The sequence below is a fragment of the Triticum aestivum genome, chromosome 1A (genome assembly GCF_018294505.1).
Source record: "Triticum aestivum cultivar Chinese Spring chromosome 1A, IWGSC CS RefSeq v2.1, whole genome shotgun sequence".
In the NCBI taxonomy this organism is placed as follows: Eukaryota; Viridiplantae; Streptophyta; class Magnoliopsida; order Poales; family Poaceae; genus Triticum; species Triticum aestivum.
This window is the reverse complement of record NC_057794.1, coordinates 55,948,621-55,961,549: the sequence shown is the minus strand read 5'-3', so window position 1 is coordinate 55,961,549 and position 12,929 is coordinate 55,948,621. Positions and strand designations below refer to the sequence as shown.

Below are 12,929 nucleotides of genomic sequence, written 5' to 3'. Positions count from 1 at the left end.
GCGCGAAGGGAGAATTAAGGGTTTCCGGACTAGATTAAATTTTTATACATCTCATGTATATAAGGAAAGAGCATTTAAAAACACGTCCGCTTGTTGTGTAATTGGTGGGGAGGGGGGACCCTTGAACTCTTGAATGGACAGAGATACGTATTTTGCAGTTCTTCATACCGAGTAGATCATGTCTTCTCTTTGATGTAACAACATCACGTCTTACCTCGCCTAATAAACATAATGTCTTAATTTAACTTTTTTCCTTCAAAAAGCGGATAAATTATACTCCCTCCGTCTGAAAAAGCTTGTCTCTCAAATGGATGTATCTAGCACCAAGTTAGTGCTAGGTACATCCATTTGAGAAACAAGTTTGGGACAAGCTTTTCCGGACGGAGGGAGTAGTAATGATTGATCTGCAGAATTTGTTGCAAGTTTTGTATGATGTATGTGAATTGATTAGACATATAGTTATTTGTTTTGTAAAGAAGGAACAAACAATTTTTAGTAGGCAACCCAACTTCAATGATTATTAAATAAGCAAAGTACAATAGGAGGAAGTATTTTCTTTCCTTTCTCGCAAGATGACTAGAGCAAAGCGTTCCTCCATTGGACCTCCATCGGCAAGCCCAAGGATTTGCCTCCCTCTTTTTGCCGCTTTGGTAGCCGGTGACGGGGAGGGGAATCCTGATGCCTCGGTGCCGACTAGTAGATATGTTAGGGTTTTAGTCCTTGCAGAGGTGGCACTCGGGAAGATTTAAAAAAATGCACACAACATTAAAAAGAAGTTCATGAAATATTTCATATGTTCAGGATTTTTTAAAAAAGTTTAGGAAATTTGATTTTTTTAATGAAATGATGATGAAAACAAGGAAAAGGCAAAAAAGAAATAAAAATAAAAAATAAGAAATATGAAAGAGATCCAGAGGAAACCCGAGGGAAATTCGAGTGAGGAAACATAGAAAGCGAAAAGGAAAAAAAACCTCAATCAAAACCTTGTAGAAGCTTTGCAAAACTGATCAGAAGAAATGCATAAAGAATTTTAAAATACATAAACATTTTTTGAATCGATGAACTTTTTTTAATTCAGGAATAATTTATGAATTTTTTGAACATTTAAAAAGAATGCATGGATATGTTTTGAGTTAGCAAAAGTTTTTTCAAATTCCGGAACATTTTTTGAAGACATGGACATTTTTGTAAAATCATGAACATTTATTATTTTATGAGCATTTGTTTCTCAAAGTCATGAATATTTTCTGAATATGTGAACCTCTTCTTTAACCTACGATCGTTTTATGATTTGTTGAACAATTTATAAAATTCTCATTTTTAAAAATTTGGAACTTTTTAAAAATCTTAAATTATTTAATATTAAAAAAGAAAAAAAGAAACAAAAACTGAATTGAAAAAAACAGGATGCCCCACACAGGTGCCGCTTGAAGTGGGCGCACAGGGAAGGGGTTATGCGTTGGCTCGTTCGCCAGCGTCTACCATGCCAAATAGGGGAACGTATCAGGTGCACTGGTGCTTGTGGTGTGCTACCGATGCAGCAGACCTCCTAACACATTTTAAAAGTTTACAAAAAATGTCAAAAGATTGACCATATTCACACAAAATCAATGTTTGTTGTTGCAAAATTTCAAATTAAAATTCGAAACATTGTTGGAGATACAAAAATTGACAAATTTGACATCCATGTGATAATGAGCCTAATCTAAAGCCCAAATTATATTACATACTATTCAGTGTTAAATTTGTCATTTTTGTATCGTGAGCTATGTTTTCAATTTTTATTTGAATTTTTATGACAGCAAATATTAATGATGTGTGAATGTACTCAATTAGTTTCATATTGTTTGTAACATTTTAAAATGTGCTACAAAGGTCCGGTGCACCGTAGCTCCCCAAGCACCGGTGCACCAGATATTTCCCCGCCAAATAGGAGGTCCCATACCTTTTTTAGAAACACTCGTAACTTTATCGTACTCATAATAATTACAGGTATGCTGATTTGGACCTAGATTCAAGAATATACAAAGTAACTCCTATAACTAAGAATTACAATGATATCTCTTGAAAACACCATGTCCGCGGTATCAATCTCTGCTTGAAGAAATACCTCAAAGACTTTGGTAAAGATGCAGCAATTGGACTAGAGCAACGACGTTGTCACTCTTTCATCCGCATGAAATATTACCAATAGTGGTTTTTGAAAGCGATTTGCGTCGCCCATCAAAAAGATGGACAGTCTTGACCGATGGATGTACTTGGGCCGGGAAAGATCCCCTAAAAGTGCAGGTCGTCGAATCACAATATCTTCACTATGGTGTCGATGAAAGATTTCACCTCTACAAAGAATCAGACAAACAAAAAAAGCACAACACAATAAGATAAACTCATCAAATCTGAACAGTCATATCCGCGAGGACAGAAAACTCTCTAACCTCATGGCACCGATAAAAAAATGAGAAGAAATTTATTCTCACAAAATTATGATAATCACTAGATGTTGACGAAGAATATAGAGGTCTTGAAGATCCGAGTTCCTCCACCTCTCAGCGCTAAGATGGCAGCCGGAAACGAGGGGATCTAAATTTCTCGGCAGCTGCGACGGCGGCTTGAGGTAACCCTCGTACGTGATAAGTTTTATCCGTACGCGCCCACAGTCCTAGGAGGTCCCATACCTATGTACCGCTTGCTGCGTCAGGTAACCGAGGAAACCAACATAGGCGTTTGCCTGGGCCAGCCCAAGAGGAGCGTTCGGCTGTTTTTTTTTCCCGCAAGCAACACTATATTGCCCGGTTTTGTGGCTGGTTTTGTTCCGCAAGCAACACTATATTGCCCGGTTTTCCCCATGCGAACGGTTATCTCTGTAGCAACACTGTGGTGACAGTTTTTTTATGTAGCAAAAGTTTAGCGGCCAGTTTTCTCTATAGAAACACTGTAGCTAACTGTTTTTAAAAATTTAAACCAAATTTGGAAATGGGAAATATTTGTTGAAATTCTGTTTTTTGAAGAACATTTTTTGAAAAATCCCAAATACTTTTCATAAACATGAATATTTTTAAAATTTGCGAATTATTTCTAAAGTGGAAGATTTTTTTTTAGAAAAAATGAACATTTATTGAATTTAGGAACAAATTTTACAAAAAGATATTTCTTATAAAAAATCACGCATAATATTTGAAATATTTATTAGTTTTAAGTAAAATTTCGTAATAGGAACATTTTTTAAAATTCTTGAATTTGGAAAAACATGAAGATATTCTAAATTCCCCCAAACCTCTTTTTTTATTTTTTCTGAAAACATGTACATTTTTTTATATCCCGAACAAAATTTGGAGAACATGAACGTTTTTTCGAAATTCTCAAACATTTATTGAAAATGTGAACATTGTCTTAAATTTCAAACAATATTTGAATTCCAAAAAATACTAAAAATAAACTTGAAAAGGATGAAAGAAATAATAAAATGAAAAAATAAACGGAAAAACTAAAAATAGAAGAAATGAGAAGAAAAAAACACAAAGAGTCAACACACGAACAAAGAAGAGAAGGAAAGATAACCGGGCGAAAAGGACCGGCCTATTACGGGAGAAGGGTAGCGCACGCCTATTTGACGCAAAATGAGTCAAATAGAATTTTCCAAGAGTCAGAGTGACGTCTTTCCGTCTATCGGTTGATATAGACGAAAATTTTAGGTTATCAAGCATTTACAAACGAAAAACATGTACAAAGAAAATTAAGGAAAGCCTAAACTACTTTCAATATATCAATGGTGAGATTAGATATATACTGGTCCCCACCCCCGAGAAGTAGAGAGTATCGTAGGAAAGATCAACTCTTACCACACAAAACAAACACGATTCATATTCATTTTCCTTAGAAAGAAGAGGATACATTATACTCCTGATTGATCTATAGGATTATTTGCAAGCTTTGCATGATGTAGTTTTGTATGGGGAATTGCTTAATTACTTAGTTATTTATTTTACAAAGAAAGAGCAAACACATTGTAGCAGACAATCCAACTTTGGTTGATCAAGTAAGCAAATATATCATCGAACAAACTATCACGAAAATAAGCCACAAAGGCACGCAATCAAAGTAAAAGTTACATCAAGGTGCTTTGAATTCATCGTCTCGAGCTTCACTTTTTGAATATTCCATTGCGAACCAAGTAAACAAATCATTTGCTTCGACACTATACCGCGAGGGAAGAAACTAGGAGAAACAACAAGAAGAGGAAATTCAAAATTAGAGGACCTCTGAACATGCCACACTTGACCACCACAGTCATTGCCACCACTCTCTATACACACTAAAGGCCAGACAACAAACATCACAATTCAAAGACGTCGATTCCGGTGACTAAAATACCGTAACTTTCCAGTACTGATTATATGGGATACAACTGCCATACTAGAACAAGAAAACTACCATGAAACTTTTATTCTGTGCAATGCCGCCGAGGAAAGAAAAGCTACGGTACTTCAGCGCTCATCAGGGATTCCTCGTCTTTCGATGACACAAAAACATCCGAATACGAGAAAACGAGCAATAACATGGACAAAGAAACACTAACAAGCAAAACTCTCTCGGGCACCTAAGGTTTAGCTCCCGATCCTATCCTTTGCTCAAAGAAAGAACACAAGTTAACATCAAGTCCCACTTTTATTCAATAGTATAATAGTGTTCCAAACTATAGATTCCCTACAATTGTCACCTACACATACTTGATGTTACAACAAGAATTGTAACATCTCATATGTTGGCTAGACAAAGAAGTCATAAATATTGCATCAAATATTTCACCTCTCATGAGAGTGTTGAATCCTTCAGGTAGCTCCTGCTGAACTTTGGACATACATAGTGGTTATTTGTAGGAAAGCAGGTGCCTCATTTTGCAGGGAACTTGTGAGCTCACTGTGTCACTTATTAGTCTCGCTGTGTCGCGAGCAGAAGGACTTGAGCCTAGCAAGGCCATCTTCGAGAGAAGACGGTCCGATTGCGAACGTGATCCGGACCCAATTCTTGTATCCCACAGCACATCCTGGACAAACCGACTTGTTAATGCTAGAATAAAATGCCAATAGAAGGTAATTCTGATAGTTGAAGAAAGAAAAAAAAATCATGTACCACAGATATGCAATGAGCTCGAGTTTTATGCTCAAACTGTACCACAGCTATGATTGCTGAAGAAAGAAAGCAAAAAAAATAAATCCTGTACCACAGCTATGCAATGAGTTTTAGGCTCAAACTGTAGTATACCTGGCAAAACAACCACTGACTCCTCTTTTGCCAGCTTGCAGCAGAAGTCCATGTCATCTTTGATGTCCTGAAGGCAGGACAAATCCAGTTTCACCTGCAGAAAAAATGCAGTAAAATTTTTCATACACCATCAGCAACAAACCATTCGCATGATGTCTTGGCAACTTGGCCTGAAACACTAACCATTACAAACATGGAGCCCTCCGGTTTGCTTGGGCAAGTGATGCCACTGATGCCCTTGAGCTTCTCCCAGCATATATCTGCGGTTTGCCTGAGAATGTCCACGGTCTTGTCGAAGAATTCTTGCTTTGTGTTCTCCAGCAGTTCTGGGATTGCTCCCTGGGGAAGGAAATTGCGTCAAGACCAAAGGACAAAAACGTCATTTTATTTTTCCATTCACTCACGTGTTCAATTCCTGCTTATTTTTATGGTATGGTGGCTTTTATTATGTCTCCAGAATATCAAATGTTATCTCTGAAGAAACTTGTAAGAGTCAGTTACCTGAACAAATGTCGCAGGATCACAGGAGATGTCAAGGTAACTCTTAATGCTTTCCACAAGCTGCACTTAAAAAAACAAGAAGAAAATGACATGACCTCACTTTGTAAGGTTCAGGTTTCACGCAACACAAAAAAAATTTATATCAGACAAAAATAAAACATCCTAATGCAAGAAGTCGAAGAAAAGAACCTTGGTCCTGCAAAATACGCCATTAGGATCATTGGTGACGATCCATCCAAGCCGCCATCCAGGCACCACCCATCTCTTGGAGATGGATCCCAGGGTGAGCACCGGAGCCACGGAGCCAAACACGCCCATCGGGACGAACCGCTTCTTCCCGAACGTCAGGTGCGCGTACACCTCGTCAGCGATGACGAAGATGCCAAGCTTCCTCGCTGTCTCGGCGACCTGCAACAGTCGGCAAAGCTGAAGATCGGCGGTCGAGGCAGGAAGGATGGTGAGATTGGATGTCATGGCTTGCCTTGGCGAGATGGTCGTAGCTGTAGACGTTGCCGCAGGGGTTGCCGGGGTTGACGAGGACCATGGCGACGGTGTTCCCGTCGGCGAGGGCCTCCACGGCGTCGAGGTCCGCCTCCCAGTCGCTGTCCGGGAGGAGGTCGAAGTAGCGGGCCTCCATGCCGTTGAACGCGGCGCGCGCCTCGTAGAACAGGTACCCGGGCCGCGGGAGCAGGATGTTGTGTGCGCCGGGACGGCCGGCGAGCACGGAGCAGACGATCTCGATGGCCTGGGAGCAGCCGCTCGTGAGGTAGACGTCGTCGGGGGAGAGCTCGTAGGGGAGGTCGAGGGACAGGTGACGCGCGATGGAGCGCCGCGCCGGCTCCAGGCCGACGCCGGTGGGGTAGGAGTTGTGCTCCCCCGAGTGGAGCGCGGCGGAGACGGCTTCCACGGCCTCCGGCGCGGTGCGGAAGCACGGGAAGGCCGAAGGGTCGCCGTGCCCGAGCGGGATCACCGGGCGGTCGTCGCTCGGGTCCATCCCGGCCTTGATGCTGCCCAGCACGGAGCGCACCGACAGCGCCGACAGGCCGAGGAGGGCCTCGTCCGGCGCGAAGTTCCACGCATCGGGCGCCGGCGTCAGTTGGTTCATGGTGCCGTTGGACATTGTGGAGTGTTGGTTCTGTGGTACGGGACTGGCACATGCCAATGCTGCTGAGAGCAATAAGACTGGTGTATTTTCTGGCAAGCATCGGAATCCCTTGCGTATCTCGATGGCCGTCAAACGCTGTGATAAGAGCATCTAGGCAAATCCGGATCTCTATATGTCCGTGGACGCGCGCCCACGACAGTGACCGGATGGGCCTCAAAATTTTTTTTACGAGAAAACTTTTAATCTATTCATCTTCTGTTATGGCAGTACAACAAACACTAAAAATAATAAAAATTACATCCAGATCCGTAGACCACCTAGCGACGACTACAATCACTGAAGCGAGCCGAAGGCGCGCCGCCGTCATCACCTCTCCCACGCCGGAGTCGGGCACAACTTGTTGTAGTAGACAGTCGGGAAGTCGTCGTGCTAAGGTCCCATAGGACCAGCGCACCAGAACAGCAACCGTCGCTGATGAAGAATAACGTAGATCGAAAGGATCCAACCTGAAGACACACGAACATAAACGAACCACAACCAGATCCGAGCAAATCCACCGAGGATAGATCCGCCGGAGACACACCTCCACACGCCCACCAACAATGCTAGACGCACCACCGGAACGGGGACTAGACGGGGAGACCTTTATTCCATCTGCAGGGAGCCGCCGCCGTCTCGTCTTCCTGAGTAGAACACAAACCCTAACAAATCTTGAAAGAACGACTAACAACGGAGCCCTCCCGCCGGCCCTTGCCAGGATCCACCGCGCCTCCATGGCCCTAGCTTTTCTTGGAGGAGGAGGCGACGGCTGGAAAGAGGCCTCAAATTTTTTATTTGCGATAAAAAATCCTATACTCAAAATACTTAATACTCCCTTCATTTCTAAATACAAGTCTTTTTAGAGATTTCAATAAAAGATCATATACGAAGCAAAATGAGTGAACCTACATTTTATAATATGTCTATATAGATCCGTATGCAGTTTGTATTGAAATCTTTAAAAAGACTTATATTTAGAAACGAATGAAGTACATGCAAAGACATACATGTCAATCATTTTGAATGTTTTAGTCTGTGTTAGGCCGGCGGAGTTGTTTAAACACCAAATAAATTGTTCGTATTTAAGATTTTCAGTTTAGAAACATCCGTTTGGACCGGCATAGTTGGATTTTTAGTCCCACCTCGCCACCGGAGGAGCGACATGACGGGCTTAAATAGCCGCGTCGGGTAAAAGCGTTAAGCTACTCTCTCTTGATAGGGGCTATCAATGCTTGCTTTGTAAATGAGCTCATATCCTTCACAAGGCAAGCATTACTGGCCGCTACTAATAGTGAGAATTTTTTTTTGAAGTATGAGAACATTTTTCAATCATTTCATCAAGCTCCTAGGAAAAAATCACAAAAAACCTAGTCAAACAATGTGTTAAAAAAAATAGACAGCAAGGTGCAGTCTGACACAAGTGAAATCAGGTAGGTTAGAGGGGGATTTGGTTCAATTTTTGTTGGGATCGGGCTGTCAGGTCTGTCATAATGAACACGCCCAGCTGCGCCCAGGCCGCCCTATATCCGCCCCATATCTGGGCTGGATATATGGGGTGCCAGCCAGCCCGGACGTTTGAAGCTAGTTTGAAGAGCTTGTCGGATCGTTTTTTTGACCGGTCAATGACCGAGCCATCCGCCGGAATGCAAAGGCGGCCGATCGTCGATTCATGGCGCTTCTTCTTCTTTTTCTTGTTGGCTTCAAATTTGCCGACGAGATGCAACAAGAGGAGGTTCTCGACATCAAAAAACATCCCCTCTATGTCGGAATCATCCGACTCCGACGACGAGAACGAAGTCCAAACATCCATGTATGAAAGTAAAATTTTCACTTCATCAATAATCGCATGTGGGCTGAATTGAAAATCGGTAGAAAAGCTCCAAATCTTACCATTGGCCGGAATCAAATCCGACACAAGCAAAGCCGAAGCAGCTGCAACCCCCTTCTACCCCACCGCCAGCCAAAAGCAAAGCCACACCCACCGCAACCCCCTTCTCCTCCACCTCCAGCCAAATTGAACTCCACAGGCACTGCCACCCCTACTTCCCCACGACCCCTATGGCTCGCGCAGACGACTGTTACTCAATCATGGCGAAAGCACACTACTAGGAAAAAGGCTATAGATGAAATGGATATTAATGGTGCACCTAACATGTGGTGCGCCACTACAATATAGCAGTTGCGCACCATGTGCAGGTGCGCCATTAGTGTGGAAGACACTAATGGCGCATCGGATACATGGTGCGCCACTAGTAACAATTTTTTTTCATTTTTTCAAACATACTAATGACGCATCAAGTAGACAGTGCGTCATTACTAGTTATTTGCGCACTACTAAGTTTCTTTTTAAAAAAATCATTTTTTTTCAAAACTAGTAATGGCGCACCACTCCCACAGTGCGCCATTACTAACTTTCCCCCCTCTATCCCTTTTCCCCCGAGCGCCGCCTCCTCCCCGGCCGAGCCCAATCCCAATCCCCCGAGTCCTCGACCTGCTGCTCCGTCGCCGCCCCGACCCACTGCGCCGCCACTGCTGCCCTGCCCCCCATCGCCGTCTTCGAGGAAGGGCTCGGGGAAGCAAGAGACTGAGCAAGAAGGCGCCGCCGCCTCCTCGACGCGCCGCCTCTTCCTCGACGCGCCTCCTCCTCCTCGACGCGCCGCCGCCCGCCGCCTCCTCGACGCCGGCGCCCTCCTACGGCAGCCTGCCGTTATCCCACAGGTGATTCCTCACCTCTCCCCCTTCCCCTCCTTCCCCCTAGGCTACCTCCCGCGAGTACCACAACCCTCTTCCCCCGTGTTCTAGGGTTAGCAAAAGTCAGCAAATTGATTTCAGTGTGGATTTGTGGTCTGTATTGGTGGGGGTTGTGCTTCTTCATGTTGATTATTGTGACAATTCTTTCTAAAATTGTGATCTAGTTAAGTGGAGTGCAGGTAGTGTTTTAGCCAAACCTCCCCCCTCTGAACTCATCTATTTAGTCATATATATGAAGCAACCAAATCTCTTTGGATGTGTGTGTGTGTGCTGGTTTGCCTTTTTTTTTGCTTAGTTAATGTGTCTTTCAGTTAGGAGCTACTGTTAAAAACTTAAACTACTGTCAAAAAATTCAGTTATGGCATCTAGAATTATGTCAGTTTTGTTTTGTGACTAGAAGACCAAAGTGTTAGGAATTCTGTCCAAACTGTAGTTTTCAGTATTCTGTCCAAACTGAAAACTATTAAAAAGACCATGTGTTTTTTGGTCAAAATCTGCATGTAAAACTGAAATAATCAGTCATAAAGAATATCCTCAAGACCATGTGTTTCTTGGATTTCTTAATTGTATTTTGTGCTTGCAGGAGTAAATTTCTTGGAGTAATTTTGTGCTTGCAATGTTTGAGTTCTTAAGCCTTTTTTACTGAAAATCAAACAGAAATGTTTTCTTAACTCAGAAGCCTGTTACTGCACTTGTACTGCACATTATAAAGTCTCCTAGTACTTAACCCACCCAAGCTATGAGGCAAAAATTTTAGTTAACTGTTATGGACAATTGTCAATTTTCTGTAATGATGATGGAACATTATAAAGCATTGTACTCCAGTGTATATGAAGGATACAAAAAATTTAGCAACTTTTCTAATTTTATAAAGTTGTTCTTATATGGGTGAAACTTCACTTGTTTTTAGGCTAGTGCAAGGTGTTGCTTTATTCTGTCATCATTTGTAACTATGTCACAAATAAATTGTTCCTTCTTCTGTATTTGACAAGTAATAACTTTGCTAGTTATTACTTGCAAAGATGATGCTCATCTTTTACAGAAAACAATTTCTGTAAACACGTCAGTAACTTTGCTAGTTTGCTGGGTTTTGTCTCTGACCATTGTGTCATGACGAATTTGCAGGTACCCCGAGAGGCCCTTGAGTTTGCCGGAATGTCGATTAACTTCCGTTCCGGCAAATTCGGGTACTCCATATGTCCTATTTTCAGCAAAGGTCATGCTGAATTTTTTCGTGAATTTTAGCATGACTTTGCTAAAAATAGGACATATGGGGTACTTGCGACTAATGCATGGGCCGGGGTATCTTAGTACTTAGTTAAGTAGGATCAACTGCCCCGCCATTCTTGCTGCATTAAACCATAGGTGGCAATAGAGCCAAGTGATTAGGCCCAACTTAGAATTCTCCTTAGCATCGATAAACCCTAGATGATAAACCCAACATAGATGGCAATAGATCCAAGTGATTACTACCAAGTGATTAGGCCCAACCTAGGGTGCCTCGGCATCGATAAACCCTGAATGATGAAAACTTAACTTACCATTTAGGGTGCCTCGGTGTCGACAAACCCTAAATGATGAAACCTTGGCTTCTATAGAATGGTGATATAGAAGTGTGCTATCAACTCATAGTTATTACTAATGTCAGCTGCTCGTCATCGATAAACCCTAATCTGAAAGAGGAACCACTCATCCTATGTAGTTTTGAATTATGAACGTAGGAAATGTTGTCATCGGACGACGAAAGTCTCCCGGGGGAGTGCGACTGGTGCCACAATGATCGAGGTCTGTGCGACATGCCTCACCTGGACGATGATCGGCGCTTTAGCATTAAGCTCGAGGAGACCTTCGAAGTTGAAACAATACGCAACGACAACAATTGTTTTTTTCATAATTAAGCATGACTTCAACTATTTCAACGTGTAATTTTCATCTTTTACAATTCGAGTATAGCTTATCCCATGCCATGCAAGACGCTATGTCTTGGAGAGGATGGATTTTGAAGACCATGAAATTTCTGAAACAAAGAAAATTCACATAAGGACTCATCACGATGTGGACTTTGAAGTAAATCTGCATAATTCTGAGAGCGTAACCCATTTTGGTTACAAAAATTGGGAAGCATTTTGCAAGATGTATGATTTTGATGAGGGTATGCTTATCACCATGGATCTTGGTAATCCTGACATCGACCAAGAATCTGCTGTTGCTGTGTGGTGCTGTCTATATTCTGTCCAATAATATATTTTGTAACCTGTGCAAAAATCAGAAAAGTAAAAAAAATAAAACCTAATATTCATACTAATGGCGCATCACCCCACAGTGCGCCATTGGTATGCCAAAGCACATGGGTAAATATGGCCCCTGGGAGGCATACTAATGGTGCATGTTGATCTATACTAATAACACACGGCGTGCGCCATTAGTATACCAGATACTAATGGCGCACCAGTGGTGCGCCATTAGTATATAATACTAGTGGCGTGGTACTAGTGGTGCACTAGTAGTGCGCCATTAGTAGGCAAAACTGATGCGCCACTAGTAGGCTTTTTCCTAGTAGTGGCAGCCGGATCCGCGTGCAACACGACATCCCATGAAGCTACCGACCGGATCCATGGCGACAACGGCAAAACGAGAGAGTCGCGTGAGGGATAGAGGGAATCGTAAGGCCCTGTTCGTTTAATCCCCTCGCCACATGGATTGAAGGGGATTGGGGAGTTTTGAGGGGTTTTTTGACTTGCAAGGGATTTAATCCCCTTCAATCCCTTTCAAACCTCTCCAAACCCCGCCAAACCGAACAATGCCTAAAGGAGAAGGAAAAACTGGGAGATTTAAGGGCTATAGGCCGATTTTTAGAGCTAGCCGTAAAAAAAGTGCGAGACGGCTTGATATACGGTACTTTCGTCCTGGTACGGTTATTTTATGGCTAGATGGATATTGCGGATCTACTTGAGTTGCTCTTAGAGAAGCAAACGGATACTTTTACTCCGCTAAGGGCCCGCTTGGTTTACGTGTTTTGGGGCCCCAAAACACGTGTAAAATATACCGTTGTGAGAAAAATACGGATGGGCCTCGCATATGTGCTTAGTATGTCGTTTTTGGGCTGTAATTTTTACACTGTTTTTTTCGTTTACACCCGTAAGGCCCCGTTTGGTTCATCGTTTTGGGGCCCAAAACACGTCTAAAATATACCGCTGTGAGAAAAATACAGATGGGCTATGCATAGGTGCTTGGTATGTCGTTTTTTGGCTTATTTTTTACTCCCTCCGTT

At 42.6% G+C, this 12,929-nt stretch overlaps 1 protein-coding gene across 2 annotated transcripts; it reads right to left on the bottom strand.

The window, feature by feature from the left end:
* Positions 1-4,646: 4,646 nt before the first annotated feature.
* On the bottom strand, positions 4,647-6,990 carry LOC123091651 (nicotianamine aminotransferase 1). Of its 2 annotated transcripts, XM_044513265.1 has the most exons (7): positions 6,245-6,990; positions 5,953-6,171; positions 5,764-5,823; positions 5,446-5,601; positions 5,263-5,356; positions 5,131-5,186; positions 4,647-5,044 (listed from the first exon to the last, which is right to left on the bottom strand). In XM_044513265.1, exons 1-7 carry the CDS (start codon positions 6,881-6,883, stop codon positions 4,868-4,870), a joined length of 1,401 nt encoding a protein of 466 aa, XP_044369200.1. In that variant the 5' UTR covers positions 6,884-6,990; the 3' UTR covers positions 4,647-4,867. The 2 variants fall into 2 exon arrangements, with proteins under 2 accessions (XP_044369200.1, XP_044369269.1); XM_044513334.1 differs by lacking the exon at positions 5,131-5,186.
* Between the last annotated feature and the right edge of the window lie 5,939 nt (positions 6,991-12,929).

Bases quoted from the DNA above. Each gene is read 5' to 3' on its own strand.
- LOC123091651 (XM_044513265.1), bottom strand. From the start codon at position 6,883: ATGTCCAACGGCACCATGAACCAACTGACGCCGGCGCCCGATGCGTGG. The intron at 5,824-5,952 runs GTTCTTTTCTTC...TTTTAAGTGCAG, and splicing joins GCGTATTTTGCAGGACCAAG to CTTGTGGAAAGCATTAAGAG. The intron at 5,602-5,763 runs GTAACTGACTCT...TTCCTTCCCCAG, and splicing joins ATCCTGCGACATTTGTTCAG to GGAGCAATCCCAGAACTGCT.